Here is a 20357-nt window from a genome sequence, read left to right as displayed (position 1 = left end):
GGAAAAAGTGAAGACTAATGTCTACATTTCATTTACTTCTGCTCCAAAATGTCCTGGATACACTGGCAGAGCTCTTAGAGATTATTTATCCATTGTTTGGCTGTTGCCTGAGATTGCACCCATAGTCTGAATATTCAAGGGATAACAATACTCTCTGGCCCACACTTCTTTTAAAGATATTCAGGTCACCACTTTCAAATGATAAGATATTGTATATCCATCCCATTGGCTCTGGCTCATAACTTTCCATAGAGTGCTGATACATCGCCTACACTCAGCACCGAACTGCAGCTAATTGGGAAATACATTAGCATTTGGCACCTTACAGTGCTTCTCCCTTCCTAGGATCTGGCTCATGTAATGTCCTTCCTTTCACTTTGCTTTGAATTGTAATAGTAGAGGTTAAGTAGAAGTTAAATTTATTTCAGGTGGAGATGCTGCCAGTACTGAGAATTGCTTGGGGAGTAGTTTGCTAGCATTTAAGGGAATAATGTGTGATCTGATGACTGAGGGTGTTCTAGTTAAACCTTGTCAGGATTTTCATGACTTAAAGGTACTTTGGGACTCCATTTTGACCTTTGTACGACTGATAATTTAGTTGACCTCAGCATTTTTATTTTGATGTAGTGATTATTATCTATCCCTGCTGAAGAACTTGTCACCTGTGGGTGCCATGTCTCCAGACAGAAACGTGAGAATATGCCATATGTGGGGATACAATGAAACTTTTTGATAGTTTTAGCTACTGCAGATCATGGTAACCCAATGTTTATTTGAGTTGGCCGGGAGGAGGATGTAACATTGCATATACTGTACAGTTTCCCTATTATCCTTCGGAGGCCGCTCTGAAGGATAGTATCTTTATTTTTGAAGCTAATACTGTTTCCCAAAGTTTTCTGAAAAGATCATCTACATTTCCATGCACTGTCGCAGTGGAATGAATTATGGGGATAATCCTAATCTAATTTAATCAAGTGGAGAATCTGGGATGTAGCCAGACGTATACAACTGCTTTTATATGAGAGTTTTCTAACTTTGCTTCACCAGCCACTTTAAGCATTAGCTTGTATTTTTCTTTTAGGAAATATTTCTGCTCATTTCACTAAAAGCTTTCAAAGTGTCCAGGTGATCACAGGGAGCTAGACAGAAGTCCTAACTAAAGATAGAGATACTCGGTAACTGCTAATTTTCATTTAATTCCTATGAACAGATGGTTTCACTGTATGAATTTATGCTATCACCTAGACTTTATTAGCCAAAGAACAAAAGAAAATGCAAATAGACACAGACATCTTTTGTTACTTTTCGCTAAACTGTGATCTTCAAAAGATTAATATAATTTCCTATGCTTTCTGCAGATATTTACAAGCAGTGAATGAATTCTTTACCAGGTCAGAGATAATGTCTCCCATTTTATACAGCAGTGAAAAACTAGACAAAGTAGCAAATAAGCTCAGTTTTTTCAAGGATTTGAGAAATGTCTTCTGATGCAGAGGCCCAAAAACTTTAATTCTGAAAGTTGGCTTCATAAAACACAATTGTAGGGGTCAGACAAAGGAGCTTTGGTTATAACTCTGTATTCCATTTTGTCCATTTTGTACGAGGTTTGTGGAATCTGTTTGATTTTTCTTTCCTTAAAGATTTCTGCGTACCATAACAGAATTATAATATGAAAACATCCACCATTTGATGCCTTTGTAGTTCATTGCAAAGGAAGTGTTACTTCCTGGATGCTCCCAAGCCTATGGAACAGTACCTGGATATGGTAAAGAAGACCTCATTTTTATTTTAAGGATGAGCTGTGGGGTTACAGCAATTCTTGCTTTACCCTTTCGAAGTAGTTTATAGCAGACACTAGGCACTGGCAAAATTCTGAAGCTTTTAATCTGTTTTTGCTTACTGCTGCATTGGACAAACTGGTAGATTTTAAGTGGAGCATTCTGTATTAGTTTTTTCTGGCTCTGGATCTGTAATTCTGTTTACAATGCCAAAGAACATTTCAGAAAATTTGAAATTACAAGAGTTGCTTTCCTCCTTGGTCTGACATTTTTAGAAAAGGCAATTCAGACATCCAACTTTAACAATGCTTTTCTTGAATTACTTGTCAATATACATTGAAAATGATATGTATTTTTACATGTAAAGGATTTTATGGACTGTCCAATGTGTGTCTCCTTCCAGAAGGGTAGAGTAATTTCTGTTCACTTTTCGGTCTGAAAATACCATTGGGGAATTGAGAAATCATCTGAACTCTGCTTGTAGTTAGAATCATAGCATAACTAAGGTTGGAAGGGACCTCTAGAGATTGGCTAGGCCATCACCCTGCTCAAAGCAGGTCTAGTTAGACCAGGTAGGTCAGGGCAGTGTCCAGTTGAGTCTCGAATACCTCCAAGGACAGGGGGTCCACAACCTCTCTGGGCAACCTGTTCCAGTATTTGATCATCCACACAGGAAAAAAGTTTTTCCTAATATCTAACCAGAATTTCCTGTGTTCGAAGCTGTGTCCTTTGCCTCTCATCCAATCACTGTGCACCTCTGAGAAGTGTCTGGCTCTATCTTCTCCATATATCCAGATCAGAGAGTTGCAGACAGCAATAAGGTCTCCCCTGAGTCTTCTCTTCTTAAGGCTGAAAAAAACCCCCTAGTTCTCAGCCTCTCCTCATGTGTGCCAACTCCCTTACAGGCTTGGTGGACCCCTGCTGAACTCATGCCTGTATGTCAATATCTTACTTGTAATGGGGAGCCCAAAACTGAGCACGGGACTTGAGATGCAGTCTGACAAGCACCAGATAGAGGGGAAGGTGCTGCCTATGCTCTCTCGCTGATTCAGTGGAGGATGCAGTTTGCCTTTTTTGCTGCAAGTTTGGTCACTATCAAGATGAAAAACACTGTGGGTTGGACTAAAGGCTTTCACTTCTACAGAAATGGTTTTAAACATTTGGCCTCTCTGCAATTTCACATTTTCAGGTTTGGATTTTGATATTCTGTAGCTAGGACCCTACTAGACAAAAGTTTCCTTCATCTGCTGAAGGTCAGGTGTATGACAGCACCAGTTTCTTCCTTAATTAAATAAGAGAAGGTTTATGGTCAAGTATTTTTAAAAGAGAACCTATGTTAACGGATATATTAGCACTCTGCCAGTCCAAATAACCAGAACAAAAAAAAAAAAAAAGGGCAGCAAGAGCTGATCAGCAGGTTAACTCTGTCAACTATTACAGTGTAATAGGCATGTGCTGTGTGGTTATATTGCAAATGCAGAAAAGGGCTGTGTTCTGACATCTAATGCTTCCAGATTAAAAACAAAAAACAAAGAACAACTGATCTATATGGGAGATTTAACAAGCAAGTAGTTTAAAGGAAAGGTAAGTGCTTAAAATTATCAAAATGATACCATAACTAAAATGTTTATAACTGATACAGTTAATGTAGTCACAAAGGAAAGGCGGTAAAATTTGTTAGCTGAAACAACAAAACAAGCAGTAAAGATCATCATACATTTAAGAGTTGATAATAACAAAATGATATGCAACTGTTAGGCTCACAATGTAATAGATACTCACTGTTCCTAAGTTCTCTATTTTTGCTTAAAGAAGAGTTCCTTACTGAGGACTCTTAAAGGTAAGTCATTTTCCACTCCTTTCAAGCAACGCAAAGACATATGTAGTATTCTTCCATTCTGTGGTCTCTGTACACTTCTCAGGTTGTAATACTCTCCAGCAGTCAAAATCTGGGGCTACACATAGGTTCACCAGACCTGCCTGGACCCAGAGGTCCTCTATAGTAAGTAACTTGGATTGGGATTGAGCTCTCACACAGACTGCCATCTGTAGGCAGAGACTCAGGCGTGAGACAGATAGTCCTATCACCTTGTTTGGACTTAAAGCAGCACCCAAAGTCTTAGTAACTGACCTGTGTGTACAAGCAGAAGAATGTTTAGAAAGTAATAATTTTCCATGTATAATTATTTTGACAACAAAGTGATAACAAAAGAAGGATAAATAAGAACTCTAAATCAGAAGTTGTCAACTATAAAATCTGGTTTTGCAACATTAAAATAAAAATGAACAATTATTACTAGTTTATTTATTACAATAACCTGGTATGAAATCTGTCAAAAATCTACAATGCATAATGTTAACAAGTTTGGAAAAACTTGGATTTTTTTAGAATTGTTTGATTGCTGCGTAAAAATTATGTGTAAACTTAATTATATTTGGAATGCCTTATTTGACTATGTCTGTGCCTTTTTCTGTTGAGTATTTGCAAGCAAATTATTTATATGTTAGCATATATGGAGTGGTGCTAGCTCAATTATTTCAGACATTCTTACCTCTAGTTAAAAACAATGCTTTTTGGAAAAATCAGGGGAAGAATCTCAGGAAGAATCTGGTTAGAATAGACTAAAACCACTTTTGTTGTAATTATCTTACATTTTGTTCGTTCATTTCAGAGGGAAAGGTGGAGTTTTGTTTAGAAAGTCTCTAGCTCATATGTGTCATGATTTATTTTTGTCATGTTCAAGTTGAAAAAATGTTTCCGGACCAACCTCTTTGAAGAATTTTTCATTTTCAAAAACAGAGAATTAAACCCAGACTTTTCCATCTTGAAAATGCAGGTGCAATGCTACTAATAAGGGGTGCTCAGGACTAGTTGTTGATATCCTAGGTGGTCTTGTGGTTCATCCACTCTATTTGCATGTTTCAGTGTTGTCCTCTGTGCAGCTCAGGACGTATCATGTTTCATGCTTATGTTTCAGAATTAAATCAAGTTTTCTGTGTTTTCCTGTTCATTGCACAAACCATAGCAACAATTTATGTTACGTTATTCTGTTGAGGGACACTGAGTGCTGTATACTTTTTGAGACAGTCAGTCCAGTAGTGTGGTGTTATACGATCACTAGAAATTCAGCAGCGGAATCTGAGGAGCAGAGTTAGATTCAAGTAGTCCAAAATTTTCCCACTGTTCTCAGGGAGCAAAGCTAGATTTATTTTTAGATTTGCACTGCCAGGTTTGGGTTTTCAGATATGATAATGTAGAAGTGATGTTATGATATACGGTAATATATTCTTAGTGTTCTTCATTTGTATAGTGTTTATTTTGTATTTTGGTTTCATTGTTCATAATCACAGGCAAAAATACTAGTTTTAAAAGGGGCTCTGTCAGTGACAACACACTTAACATTTTCAACCACTTCACAGTATTTTATTTCTCTGAAAAATAAATCTGTTCATCCTGCTTTCAAAAAAATGATGATATCTAGGATCAAGCACAGGATAGGAGTTCATTACCGTGAGAAGAATGCCATTATATTACACAGGCAGTATATTACAATGACAGCATGTTATACTCTTAGCGTGGACCTAAATGTACTAGCAGTATGTCAATAAGCAATTCATCCTTCCTCTTCAAACTGATGAAGACATGATGGTAAATATACAGTTTTGCTGGCGGTACATCTGTACTAACCTCTTCTGCTAGGGCTCACACCTCCTCTCCTCCCTGGTTGACAAAACTGCACCAAGAGAAAATTGTGATCCTGACTTTGTAAGGGATTTTCTTTTAAGAATAATTTGTTAAAAGTTCAAGGTGTCAGCCTATATTCTCACTAATGAATGATCACACTACTTTTACACAAATTTTGGTTGTTTTACATGCAAACCTGAGACTGTTCTTCGGGCTATTTGTACAGTTATGAGATCTCTTTTTTCCTTGATTCAAAAGTGTATCTCTTTGCTGTGTAAAGAAAAAAGGTTAGTCACACCCATAATTATTACCCAAAATCTAATTTATTGATAATACACAAAAATCCCCCATGGAAACAGATGGACTTTTCCTTCCTTTAACAGCAGAGATTGTATTCCTCAACATTTGTTGAGGAGATTCTCTGGGACTCATTTTTCAGGTTCTTTCTGCTCCGTATTAAAGCATCTCTCTCTGGTCCTCTTGCCTGCTCTTTTATTGATTATTTCCTTACAACTTAGGATGATATTATAATGCTTCTAATTAGTTGTATTTAAATTCCTCTGTTCTCAACCTCTCTCAGATTATTAGTGCTTTTTGGTTTTCAGCTAGTTTTTCTGTGTGAATTTATCCCTTTGTTTGAAAAAAATGGTTGGTCGTTTTTTTTTTTTATTTGTTATGCCTAGTCTAACACAACTTTCTAGGCAGCAACTGCAAATGCATGTTTCTCCTTTCTTACTGACATTTTTAGTACATTTGGTTTTAACAGGGGCTCAGCTTTTCACGGGTAAATCATTGGTTCCTTTTGCTTTTTGCAGTGGTCACCAAGTAGTTTAAAACAGTTGTATGACAAGGCAGGTTGTGTAACATATACATGTTACTGTGTGTAAACTAAAATCAGCATGTGTATATATAATATGCTTCCTGTCTGTGTAATACTCCTTGAAAAAATTAGATTAAATTTGAGATTCTCCAGCAGGCTTGCTGTTGTCATGTTGCACATTACTGAGAGATGCCTTCTGAGAGATGCAGTTTCATCAAGTTCACAGTAACTAATGTTACTACTTCATGTACAGTGGAGCTATCATGGCACGGTAACTAAGAAATAAATTTATCTTGATATATTAACATTCATCTTTTCCTTGGATACAATACAAAACAAACTGCATAGGATACTTATATACAGACTCTTAAAGACTAATCTAATCCTCAGATATAAATAACCTGACATTTAAAATGAAGGCAGAAACTCCAAGCTTGTCCTTACCTATAGTATTGAGCTTCCATAGGTTTGAATAGAAATACTCAGTGTGCTTGCATAAGTCTGAATTTTTGTTATGCTTATTACCTGCTGTTTACTTAAAGTAGTAAGTATAAATTACCTGCTGACCAAAAATAATTCAGTTATACCTGTGTGTGTATCCTTTCATATGTTGAGGGGAAAGTTGTGTTCAGTAATCCTTCTCATGTTGCCTCACCCAGCATGAGAGGAAGAAAAATATCACATGAATGTTTTATAGTCCAGTCCAACCCACTCTGAACTCGGATCTAAGCCTTGATCAGTGGATTGTTGTGGTTTAAAGACCTGTTGGCAGTAACGAAGAACAGACAAATATAGGCAGAGTTTAAAGCAGCCGTGTTTTGTTTCTCACCCCATCAGACAGCAGCATGTGCTGTGCTGATTGACCATGGCCTCTAGCAGGGGTCCAAGGACTTAGCCTCATATCTTTAGATCTGTAGCAGACAAATCAATTGTTCAGCAGCCAGTTTCCTTAGCGGTAAAATAAATCTATGTGGTATATAAAGAATAAAATACTTAGCAATATTATGGCTAGTTTTATAATTATCCCAAATAGTGGCAGTTAGATGCCTGTTTCATGCAGCTTCAAGTCAGGTAGGGAAGATGTCTAGCTCTAAATTCTATCCTGTAGTAAATTACACTTGCAGTTCTTTATGAGAGCAAAAAGGAAAGATAGTTTTCAAATTTATTTGGTATCTGTTAGGAGACACATCATCAGTGCTACCAGCAGTATCTTGATAAATTGCCTGCTCACATAGGTCAACAAAATGCTGTGGGACCTGCAGCTGTAAGAACATGTACCAGTTCTATGTCCCTTGTTTTTTCAAAGTATACCTTAAAGATATGGTGAGTTACTCTTACATATACATGCTGGGTTGATAAAACAAATAAGTAGTTATTCTCAGAAGATTTGATTCAACCCATTCTTAAATATCAGAGCATACATCTCTCCTATATCCTGAATTTCGGGAGCTGGCACTTTACCTAGCACTTTTTGCATTCACTTTCCAGATCATGTGAATGGTCACTGTACAAGTCCAACGTCCCAGAGCTGCAGTTCAGGAAAACGACTTTCCAGTGCAGACGTCTCAAAAGCAAACCGCCGAGGGCCTGGAAGGCCCCCCTTCAGAAAAGCACAGTCTGCAGCCTGCATGGAGATTTCTCTCCCAGTCACCACAGAAGGTGGGTGGCAATTAATATTTTGCTAGGTATTCATTAATTTCTCACTGGGTGTGAAAGCAAATAAGTTTAGCATGATCCTTGTCCTAGTCATTGCCCTGAACTGCTGTCTTCATCTGACTGTTTAGAATTAGAACAACCCCTGTGTGTTAGTGTTGTTACTAACAAGCCTGCTCCTGAGCTCTGTGCTGCCTAGGGATGCGGTATGCTGAACCTCACTGAACTCTTACAGCCGTCCCCTTGCCTGTATGGATTGGGTGCTTCATTCCAGAAAAGCGATTGTTCATAGCAGCTTCTGTACAGTTATTGTGACAGCTAGTAGTACTAACGTTTTAAACTCTCGTTGTCTCTACTTATCAAGTCTGAAAATGAGTGAGATATTTTTAGAATGTGAGTTCAGGCTTTGCACATATTTATTGGTACTGAAGACTTTATAAAGTTCCACAATCCCTGGCCACCATTTACGGTAAAATTATAGCCCATAATCTAATAAGCATTTTGTATTTATAATAAATTTCTTGCTTTAATGCTTGAAAACAGTCTTCAGATCTTGACTCTGCACTCAGGTAGATCTAGATTAAACTGAGATACAAAGTGGACCACTCATGGCAATGCATTGTGCTTAAAACTTAGAATAAGCCCATTTTAATTTCAGCAGTGCCAGCTATTTCACTGCAGATCGCAGTGAAGCATTCAGCTGACGTGGTTTTCTTCAATCTTGATAGTGTTCCCACTCTGCTGTTGGTATCCTTGACCCTTGTCTCCCAGGCTTCCAGCTCCCCCACATTCCTGCAATAGAACAATTCATTGTTTGTGCAGAAAAGCTTCAGTCTATTAAAACCTGAAAAAGCATAGCAATAAAATAAATAGTGTAGGACTGTAGTGTTGGTTGTATTCAATTTTAGTAATAGGTAAAAATTTAATATTTAAACAACAGAAATGACAGGGTTTAATATTTTAATAATGAAATAATTAATTTTAACAATTAACTCTTTTAAAAATCCAGGGTTTAATTTTAATCAAGTTGCAGAATAATTTCCTAAGTGCCTTAAGAGATAATAACCTCCTGTGGCTATTGTCTGGGCTGTAGCATGGCCTGAACCCCCCATGATGCTGTAAGTGATAGGCAATCGACAGCACCATGACCCCTAGCCCTCTGTCTTGCAAGGAGCATTTGTATCCTAACCTGCCCACCTGCAAAGGTGTCTGCACCACAGAAGTTCTTTACAGCTGGAACCAGTACTCCCTAATTTTGCTGATTGTTAATGGAGACTGAGTGATATAATTCCCCTTGCTCTGAGTGTCTAACTTAGTATTTTTAAATGCAAATTAATGCAAATACCTTTGTAACTAGTGGCAAATTGCGAGAATCTTGATTTTTTTTTTTTTCTTTATGATAACATAAAATAGATTCTTTTTCAGCCTTTCTTCTGACTACTGTGGGGATGACACAACGGAAAAATAGTGTGTGAGTCCCTGTAAGAAAACATCCTAATTTGGCACAGAGAGTTCCAAGATTATGTTCTTGACTGGAATGGAGCTGATACCCCAAAGACTGTTGCAGTGTCCTCTAGCAGCTCCTTCCATTTGATTTAAGAACAGTATTTACCTACATTCACCCATGTGACACAGAGCAAAGCATGGTCAGAGGCTCTCCGCAAAATATCTGCGCTTACTGAAGGTCTTACCATCTTCCAGCTATATCATTAGGTCTCTGGTAGAAGTCACCTCCCGTTGCCAGAGGCTATCACACCAGAACAGATACTGGTGGAAGAGGGATCCTTTGAGTTGTCCCTTTCTGCTTTAATTTAGCTTAAACAGCTTTCTATATTGGGTTACATTATCCAACTCCCTTTGCACTAAAGCAAATGAGAAGTGCCCACGCGATCTATTTTTCTGACTTTACTAGACAAGTATTAACCTTCTGTAGAGGAACAAGGTCAAAAACTTGGGAGTAGTGACATTTCAGCTGACACTGCTGTTTCTTCAGTGACCATCCAACCATCTCTCCTTTAGGAGAATGTTACAGTGTCATGGACTCTTCAAAGATTACATCATAGGCTGAACAGCAAAAATGTTAAATCACATTGTAGGCTTCCTAGAACGTATGACAAAGTGTAATCTTCAGCAGTCAGTTATAAGAAGTAATCCTGTTTAAATAACACACCTACTATAAATTTCAGTTTTAACTTGCATTAATTAATGGCTCCTTTGTGAACATTGTACTAAAGAAGATTTACAGAGCTCTGAGGTGTTTATAAATTCCTGTGCATAAAGGCAGTTTTCATTTGCATAATCGCCATTTTTTCCTCCACGTTAGTTATTGATGATGATCATAACATAACCCTTTCATCTACTTCTATCCGCCGCACAAATATGGTAAGTACCATTGTCTCATCATAGCTCATGGCGGAAAATATATCACCACACAGTAGTTTCTATTGCTGTGTGGTTTTCTTCATCCTATGTAGGATGGAGAATTCTTCTGGAATTCCTATATGCAGATACTGCTGCAATATCGGCACTATATGTACATAACTGGGCCACGGTACTACCTAATTTTTTTATGCTTCTTGTTTTCTTTTTCCCTCCCATCCTCCCAGAGTAAGTAGGGTCACTTGCAGGCAGAACCCACAAACCCCTAAGGTCCCACTGACCCTTGTGTACAAAACATTTAGTAATACAGTGATACTTTTGATGGCATGATGATGCTTTCTGCATATCCATATCATGAAAGATTCAGTTTCTATTGTTCCTAACTAATTATAATACCTATCAAGTTTAATATTAAAGTATATCTCTTTCTAGAGATAGTCATCTAACTTCCTTTCAGGGACATGGAGTAAATTAAAGTAAGTGACATAAAAAATCCCTGTTTGAAAGTATAAGTGGTGTCACTTAAACAGTATTACAACTCTCAGTAAGGTCAGTGAAATGGCTGCTGCAAGAAAGAGCCAGACAGTCTTTAGAGTAATTTATATTAACATGTAATATGATGGAGCACAGTTTAGGTTTGTCCTTGAGTGTGTGGGTTTGTGTACCAGTCACCTTTCAGCAGGTGTACAGACTAAAATATTTTTCTGATTATTTCTATACTCTCATTAAAACAAAGCCATCTGTCCAACTTGTCTAAGCTTTCTTTTAGATGCCTGTGCTATTAGTCTTTTGACTTCTAGCTCTACTATCTGATCTGTCTGGAATGACTGACATTCCACCGTTCTTCATGCATCTTGAATTTCTAGACATACGGTTTTGGCAAGTGGTTTGATTTATTTCTGAAGTTTTTTATACTAGATATATGGTGGAAGGTGGTGTGATCCTTGAAAGATTCTTAGGCTGGGGGTAAGGAGGAAGGTGAGGGAGAAGGAAGATGAGAAGTTAAAAGATTTGAGAAAGAATATACTGAGAATAAACATTCTCTCTAAAATGTGGGACTGGCTTTGACCAAAACCTGCTGGTTGGGCTGTTCCAAAATAAAATGAAAAAATCCTCTCTGTACTAAGAATTTATTGGCTACTTAGTAGTATATTCTGCAATAAACAATAGATGTATTCACAAGAAATTTTTTTTTTTTTTATATTCTCATGTGGTGAATCAAGATACATATTTTATGTCCTTGATAGAGAGGTAGTATTTCAGGTTAGTATTTGGCAGGATTTTATTATTCTACCTGAGTAGAATTTTGATTACAGATTGCTATCTCAGTAGTGTTAAGCACTCTTTATACGTTTAAAAAAAAAAAAGCCTTTGTGTGTGGGTAGATGGTTCTTACCTTTTCCTAAGCCTGTCTCTGAGGCACTGATAACACTTGGAGATTTTTAACAATGCTTCCAGTTCCTGCTCTTTACAACCTCTTCTAATTGATTTGATTAAAAAGATAATACATTTTGGTGACTAATCATAAGATATCTAGTAGAATAAGAAATCCAATCTGAGAGGGGAAGACTAATTTAAAAATCTACTTATTTAAATCTGATCTTTTGGTACAATAGGAACTGTATTTCCAGCATTTTCATCAAGTGTATTTTCAAGCAACTTTCACACAATAAATTCTTCTGACTTCATTCCTGTTAGCTGATTGTCAAGATTCTGCTGATTCTTACCTCTTTACACGTGCAGAAGGATTGCTGATATAGAAAAGCATTTTTGAAGAATGTCTTTGCAATGATGAATCATAGGAAGAAAATGGAGGGAGGAGGGAGTGTCTTGTTTTCTGCTGGTCAAAATATTGCAAACTGTTCAGTTTCATAAAGTGTTGATATTTCTTCCACACTCATAGAAGAATAATTCAAAAGCCGAGTAAATGCAGAGGAGTGGTGTCTATGCTTGCATGGTTACTGTTACTGTTTAAACCTATGTCTTTCCCAGTATCCTCATCTAACATGGAAAAACTTGAAAAGTTCTAAAGCTTTTTAAACCCAAGTAGATTTTATTCCAAGCTAAAGATTACTGCAATTTCAGTTTCAAAGCCTGGTATTTTTTTTTCCCAAAAAGACCACTGGAATCTACATCAAATAGCTTGTTATGGTTATATTTTTGTCAATAATTAGCCAGACATTTAATACAGCACTTCTCAAATACCATTTATGCTATTTAAAATGTTATATATTGTCCTGTATTATCTTCTGGTTTCATAAATGCAGTGTTTTCACAGCTATACTAATAAATTCTGTAGTTGTTTAATATTCTGTATCTAACTTTAGCAAGAAATCAGAATTTTACAAGTTCTTAATAGCATATTATTGATTCTAAACAATCTTGTTTTCATATACTTTTGAGTAAGCTGTTTCTTCCTTGCAATAATATAAGAATTTATTTGCATTATAAACAAAACCACAAACATAGGAAATTCTGTTGTTGAACTTCCAAATTCTAAACTTCTTCTAGTCTTTTTTGACCAGAAGTTTTTGAGATTTTTAGGAGTTAGTGATTACATTTCTTTGATAAGGCTTTCTTGCACAGGATATAAACTACATTTTTTTTATTATCAAGTTAACACTGTGCTTTTAAATATCAACAGCAATAAAAAATAGACATGAATGCAAATTATTCTTACTCAAGAAAATCCTTACACAGATCCAGAACAGTCCATCTCAGTCTAAGAGTTAATACTGCATAGTAGTCAAACCCATTAAAGCCCCCTTTCCATCTAGAACTGCAGAGATCCCAGCCTGATCAAGAATTTCAGTGTAGATGAATAGGCCCAAAACATCTGTTATTTTTCTGCATAGGCAAATTAAATTTGTATTTCAGTCTAATTTTTAATTGTAATTTTAGATTAAAGAAAACACTGAATTAAAGAAAACAGTGACGTTAAAGAATAAAAATAAAATTGTTGTGGGAGGGAACTCAGTGTGATTATACTGGTATAGCTGGTGGGTATATGGATGTGTGCACAGATACCTATGCTGGCACACAGTCCTTTTTGCTTTAATAAATTATAACTAACTCTGAGAAGTCTTTCAGATTTGATACTTCTTGGTTACTGCTTTTTTCAAGCATTCTGCTTTTTTAAGCCACTTTGCATTCTCCAAAAGGTTCTCTCTGCCGTGACTTGCTAGTTGCCATCAAGAGCTTGTGCTGGCAGACTCTGCCATTTTTTTCCTCCTTGCCTGCATTCACACAGAAATTGGAGCATTCCGTATATGTATGTCCATACGTGGTTATATCATAAGTCTTAGGAAGGAAGTAAAGGCAGAGTGGAGTTTTTCCTTTGAAATGTTGTGTTTGGAAATCTATTTTCTCCCACCAGCAGTGATAGAAAACTTTCTTTTTTATTATTTTTATTTCCCATTATGTAGTTTTTAACTAGTCCAGCTTAATCACCCTTGACTAGAAAGGCCATTTAGATCTTAGTGCTACAAACTTGCCTCTGAACAAGGAATCCTAACAAGAATTTGCATTGTAATTTTCTAGGAATGCTAAGAGCAGAGTCCTTGCATTTGCTTTAGCTTTTCTTTAAAATAATTCAGTTTCAGCATTCTCCTGGTTTCGGCAGGGATAGAGTTAATTTCCTTTCTAGTAGCTGGTACAGTGTTTTGGATTTAGGATGAGAACAAAGTTGATAACGCACCGATGTTTTAGTTGTTGCTCGGTAATGCTTACACTAGCCAAGGACTTTTTAGTTTTCCATGCTCTACAGACTGAGAAGGCTGGAGGTGCACAAGAAGCTGGGAGGGGGCACAGCCAAACTGGCCAAAGGGACATTCCATACCATGTGACGTCATGCTCAGTACATAAACTGGGGAAAGCTGGCCGGGGGGGGCCGCTGCTCGGGGACTGGCTGGGCATCGGTCGGTGGGTGGTGAGCAATTGTACTGTGCGTCACTTGCTTTGTGTATTATTATTATTATCATTTTATTTCAATTATTAAACTGTTTTTTATCTCAACCCACGAGTTTTTTCTCACTTGTGCTCTTCCAATTCTCTCCCCCATCCCACCGGGTGGGGGGGAGTGAGCGAGCGGCTGCGTGGTGCTTAGTCGCCGACTGAGATTAAACCACGACAAGCATTTACCTCAGCTTTTGGATTAACTCTTTTGATTGTATATAGTTAAAATTTGATACAGAGCACTTGAATTGAAATGTCACTGTGAGCTGGCAAAACGAACCACTCAAGTGGTTAGTCATTTTCTTTAATAACCTTATCAAAAATTCTATGGCAAGTACAATACAATTTCATTTTAGTAGACCCAGTATACTTTTATATTTGAAGTTTTTCTTTTGCATCTGCATATAGAATGACTAAAACTGTTTGGGGGATAAGTTGTTTTGTCTCTTACGTGATTTTGTCCAATTTGTTTTAGAAATGGGTAGTATTTGGTATATACTATATACTTCTTTTATTATTCAAAAGTATTTGTGAGGATCACCATAAGAAGCTTTGTACACAGCCTGGCAGAGCCTTCCGGATCTTTTTCCTGCTGGATTTTGGTTTAGGTTTTGGGGATCTAGGGTGCTGAGTTTTTTGAGGCTTTTAGTTTGGTTTTTAGATTCATCAAATTTTACAATCATTTTCTGTGTATGTATGTCAGCCTGTTACTTTGGTCTATTGTTTCTATAACAAGGTTTCCAAAGTCTTAGGATCTACCTGTACCTTAATCAGTATTAGCCTGTGAATATGTGTGTGAAACCATAGAGAAGGGCTAACATTTGCTCTCGTAAGTCCTGTATGCTGTAGTCAGGGTCTTGGAAATATGATACGGAGTGGTTATCTTATAAAAAGCCCGCAGCCTGAGGAACCAGGCTCAGCTGATGTTGTGCTGTGTGTTGCAGTATTTCCTACGTAACTTCTATAAAATTCATATCAGTTTTTCTCTTGTCAGTTACGGCCATACTGTTATGCTGTCTGCAGCAGTGCTGTATGCATAGCACATTGGATTTTTTTGGACTGGTTGAGTGAATGTGACCATTAGATTTCCTTCCCATGTGGCGAGGTGGGGGGAGAAGAGAGAGACTTCTGTTTTTGCCATTGGCTCCTTTTTTCTTGGGTCCATTGGGTCTGAAGCCCACACGTGGTTGTGAACTAAGTGATGATGGCCTAGAAGACGATCACTGCGGTTTTCAAAGGTAGTGGTTCCTAGGTGTCCAAGGAAAGAGGGAAACAACCTGGTTGCTTGATCTAGAAAAATATTGAAGAAAAAGCACAAAATTATTCAAATGCATGGCAGGGTACTGCAGAGAGGAAGGGAATAATCTGCTGTCCATGTCTGCTGGGAAAAGGACAGGATGTAATGGACATAAATTACTAAGGCAGAGGCACTACTTCAGGGAGACAGTAGGGGATTCATTTTGATCACAAGGTTAGTTAACCACAGAAATGGATTCTCTGAGGAGGTTATTGCATCTCTGGCAGGTTTTCAGAACAGCTCATACTCTCCACTGCATTACCTTTGCCATGCCTCTCCACATTGCAGAGTGGATGATTTCTGGTAAACTTCCTCGCCCAAGCAGCAGCCAAACTGACACTTACCTGATCCACTGGGCATGTTACAGCAGTCATGGGACCACACTTCACGAGGCCCCTAAGTATCATGGCTTTTCACAGCTAGGCTTTCATAGCAGATGGAAAAGCCCTTGGCTTGAATTTTTGAAAATGAGGAGATTATGGTGTTGGTTCTGCTTGTAAGTCATTTCAATTTTGTTAGCATTTTAAGTTACTTTACATCATTTTAACTAGTAAAGGTAAGAATAGTATAATAGGAAATAACTTAGAGACACTATGGTAAGCCACATTCTGCACTAACTGCTCAGTTTGTCACCACGTCTTGTCTGTGCAGAGAAGCAGATAAGAATGTTGCATAGAGGACCTGTTCTATATCTAGAAAGTCTGTTCCTTACTGCAGAAAGCTTTACTCAAATAAAAAAGAAGTTATTAGGAAGTTGAAATTATCTTTTTCCTGTGTTGAGCAAAATCACAGCACTTCTGGTCTAATGGGCACTGCAAACTCAAAGATTTCTGAACAGCAAATTCTAGATGGCTGTAATAAAACATTTGGCACCAAAAAAGCAAGTGTTTCAAGGAAGGCTATGCCAGCATCTTCTGTAAGGTTTTCATATCTGTTTCAAAGTATTCGGTTTGAACACTGAACTGTAAGATCCATAGATTATTCATGGGGGAATATAATTGTTTCCAGAAGTGACTTGTCCATAGTGTGAAGTTCTTTTTCAGTTATGGTGGAGATGAGAGTGTGTGTGCTTGTTTTCTACTGTAGGTAAAATAAAATTAAAAACATCTCTTTTCCTGCTTCCTCTTAGAAAGGAGATGTAGAGAGATTTTAAAGGTGAACGAGGGGCCAATCCAGTCTGCCTGTGATACAGACACGTCAAAAATAATGGCAACTGGTCCTGAGAGTAAAGGGGACAATTCAGTCCACCTACCTCAATCCATCCCTTTAGGATGCAGTCTGAGAGAGAGCGCTTCTCACAGTGGATGTCCTAAACAAATAGATGGGGCGTGCCACTTGCCCAGGAAGTCTGGTAGAGGACATGCATAAAAAGTAGGTTGTTATGGCAAGAGGGAGCCCAGTTTCTAGACCCTAGCAATGGTGTTCAACTTCCCCAGAACACGTTCATATTTTACATTAGGTCCACAGTAAATACAAAATAGGACCAGAAGGGCCAGAAACCTTAGGCTCGGCTTCTCAGCTGAGCATCATAGCCATCAGGGGCTCAGCTTCCAGGGGAGACATGTTCCTCATTATACCTTGTGGCCACAGATGCAGAAGTCATGGATGGATGGAGTCAGTCCTCTTAGAGTGATTTGTGTCTACAGCTTACGGCCTCCAGCTTTCTGCTGAGTGCTACAATCACCAGACTGCAAAAAGCCAGTGGAGCTGTCATCACTTAGACTGAATCATAATCTTTATTGGATCTAACCACTGGTTTCCCTCAGAGGTTTAAGTGGAGTTTCAGTGTGTGTCTGCCTAAATCTGGTCACAACAGTGCTTGCAATGCCCTATGTCCCTGGAAAAAGCAATGGGGGGAGGTTGTCTAAAGACTGAGGTGCCTTGTGAAAGAGCATGTCTAATGGCCAGGAAAGGCCTGGGAAGAAATGGAGAAGAGCCTTGCATGGATGCATGTGAGCTGCTGGTGCCTTAATTCCAACTCTGTTGGGCTAGATAGAGTTCATGTTTGGTTTTTCCTTGGAGTACATTTTCTGTCAGGTTCTACTAGGATGTTAGGATCCACTTGTTTTCTTACAGGAAGCTGGAAATTTTCCTTGTTTTTAAAACAACCAACTAAATGAAAAATTTCATTCTTCTTACATTCACTGAATGTCTAGTCAGTTTTAATTTAAATGATTATTTGATTCCAAGTTAAGCTAATTTCACACTGTACTCTAGGCATGTTGAATTTGGAGGGTGTGTTTTGCACTACGTGCTCAAGTTTAGCATTTTTCTGCTTGCTAGCAGTTGCTTCAGATCAACATAAACTGTTTTTCTACATCTGAAATAATTTTTGAAACATTTTTGGAAGTGGAACACACCGTTGGGTGGTTCCTGGTACTTCTGTGGCAGAATGGAATAGGTGGTGGGCTGTTGTGCATAGAGAACTACGGGAGAGTATAGGAATAGTCTGAGATTGTTCAAGTTATGTGATAATAGCTGTCCAAAGGGGGGTTTTAAAGCAAAGCTTTTTTAACTACACTTCAGTTACACAAGCAGAGGATCTATCAGAGGGGGAAAAAAAAAGTGTCCTTTAAAATGCTTTCACTTGCTTTGTTACAACATTAACTATTTTGACTTTGTTATTGAATGAACCCAAGGTTTTTCTTCTATAACGCCTTTTGTCTCCTCCTTATTCTTGGGTACTTCCACATATGAAAGTTATACAACATACCATTCTTTCCCAAACCTTCAATGTTATGAAACATGCTTCAGCAGAATGGATATTTTAGGTTGGGATTTAAGTTCTAGAGAATTGTGATATCTTTGATTAAAACCCATATGTCCAAACTTATAACCTATATCCAAATTGAGCTCTTAGCAGTCTGAATGTGAAGACAGTTTGCTTGTATAAGTAAAAGGAAGTGATTCATACAATTGAATATGGAAGTTTGATAGATGACTTACTGGAAAGATCTCTCGCATTTTTATCTTTCTATAAAAATGCTTAGTTCTACTGCATTTTAAATATGAAGAATAGTTCTGCCCTAGCAGTTCCCTTCCGTTTTTAAAACATGCTGAACTAAAACCTAAGCCTGAACTTTTCTGTATTCTGGAAATATCAAAATAAAGATCCAAGTCTGGTGACTTGAGTCTATTTTCTCTTTCAGGCCTTTATTTGCTATCATTTACGTCAGTCTTGTATCAGTATAATTCTCTGAAGCCATTCAGGTTACACTGCTATAACTGTAGCAACTTCAGGACAATGCATTTCAGGACTTTTTCGGGGGAGGGTCAGGCATCCCACAGGTGTTAGCTCCATGTAAGCGCAGATGTAGCCACGCTGGTTTGAATGCTCTACGAGCAGTATATTCACAGGCTTTTCAACATAGTTTTAGGGAAACTTATTTGAGTTGATCCGGTAGGAAATCATTCTCCGTAAAATTCCAGATTATTATAATATTGTTTGTGCTTAAGACAACTTCTGCTGCTTTCTAGTGAATTGCTTTATGTGGAATGCAGCTTTAGAGTGGTGCTATTAAAATGTGTTTGAAGATGTTTTTAGCCAAGTAAATGTGCGGTGTTCTTAAATGTGTGAAAACCCTGCAGCGTTACTTCCTGCCTCTGTTTCTCCTCTGTGTTGCTGAAGCATTGCCGTCAGTCATATGGTTCGGTCTCTGTGTCTCTATGATGTTCCTGTATGCAAATTCATGTTTGAAGTATAATTCCTTTACTGTATGTTTACACTGGCATTCAGAGCTTTGCATGCTTTCCTGACTATATAATTTTAAAAGTGACAGATTTCTCTCAAAATTTTAAGATTATGATCCTTAAACTGGAAAATGTTTTAATAGTTTCATTAGCTTCTGTTAGGTCTGATATTTGGGATTAAAACTTTTAGAAATCTCCAAGTGAGGAGAATATATACCATTTAACTTTGTTCCCAGAATATAGCAATTTCCATATCAAAAAAGGTCGACTTTTGTGTATGTTTTATAAGCAGATCAATTACTTGGTATGTTAAAACCAGGAAAGGACCTATAAATAGCATCCAAGACACTGACAGTCAATTGCAAAACTCACCAGTAATGAATGTAAACATTTGCAGTTAAAATGTTGATCTTTGTCACTGGTAGTTTTCTTTCATTCCTCGTACCAAGTAATACTTTTACTTTAATGATTCCTAACTTCAAGAAGAAAATGACTTTATGCTTCTGCGTTAGTGCTAAATCCATTATTTTAGAATAATCATAATGACAATTTCTTGGAAGAGATGTGAGGATGTGTTCCCCATACAAAGCCTTTTCTGCAGCTGAGAATAGGGAAGTCGGAACGTTCCCCTGAAGATGCACAAGTCAGTGGCGTAAATATCCTCCCTCATCTTTTTTTTTTTTTTTTTTTAATTCCATGAGAAAGTAAGGAAATTCCAGTTTTATTTCCACTGAACAAAAGGAAGTTAAAAAAAAAAACAACTCTGCAAGTGCTGTAAAGGTGACAGTTGAAATACATGGAATCATTTACTCAAATTATCTCTTTAAATTCTCAGAAAACCCCCAAACCCTAAATTAAATCTTCTCCTAGACACCAGTGCACTGCAGCGGGACAGCTGTCGTGCAAGAAAAGAGCTAGGACAATAACTGCTCAGGGCTGCTTTCGTATAAATGTCATGATGACGGTTGGCTCAATTGTTCTTGTCCTTTTGCAATGCATGCGATTCTGTGGCAGTAGGTTACATTTCCAGACGGGCAATGCTTCAGCAATTACATGGCATCAGTTCATTCTCACACGACGAGCGTCACTGTACTGCTCACA

At 37.7% G+C, this 20357-nt stretch overlaps 1 protein-coding gene across 6 annotated transcripts in view; it reads left to right on the top strand.

The window, feature by feature from the left end:
* The window catches only part of STXBP5L (syntaxin binding protein 5L), a 212417-nt gene that overhangs the window by 176416 nt on the left and 15644 nt on the right, over positions 1–20357 (top strand). For all 6 annotated transcript variants that reach the window (XM_076348424.1, XM_076348414.1, XM_076348405.1 and 3 more), the window contains one exon: positions 7772–7942. In XM_076348424.1, the coding sequence (XP_076204539.1) occupies positions 7772–7942 (171 nt within the window). The remainder of the gene's footprint in view (positions 1–7771; positions 7943–20357) is intronic.

This window comes from Aptenodytes patagonicus, chromosome 1 (genome assembly GCF_965638725.1).
Source record: "Aptenodytes patagonicus chromosome 1, bAptPat1.pri.cur, whole genome shotgun sequence".
NCBI classification, from domain to species: Eukaryota; Metazoa; Chordata; class Aves; order Sphenisciformes; family Spheniscidae; genus Aptenodytes; species Aptenodytes patagonicus.
This window is presented reverse-complemented; position numbering and strand designations above follow the sequence as displayed.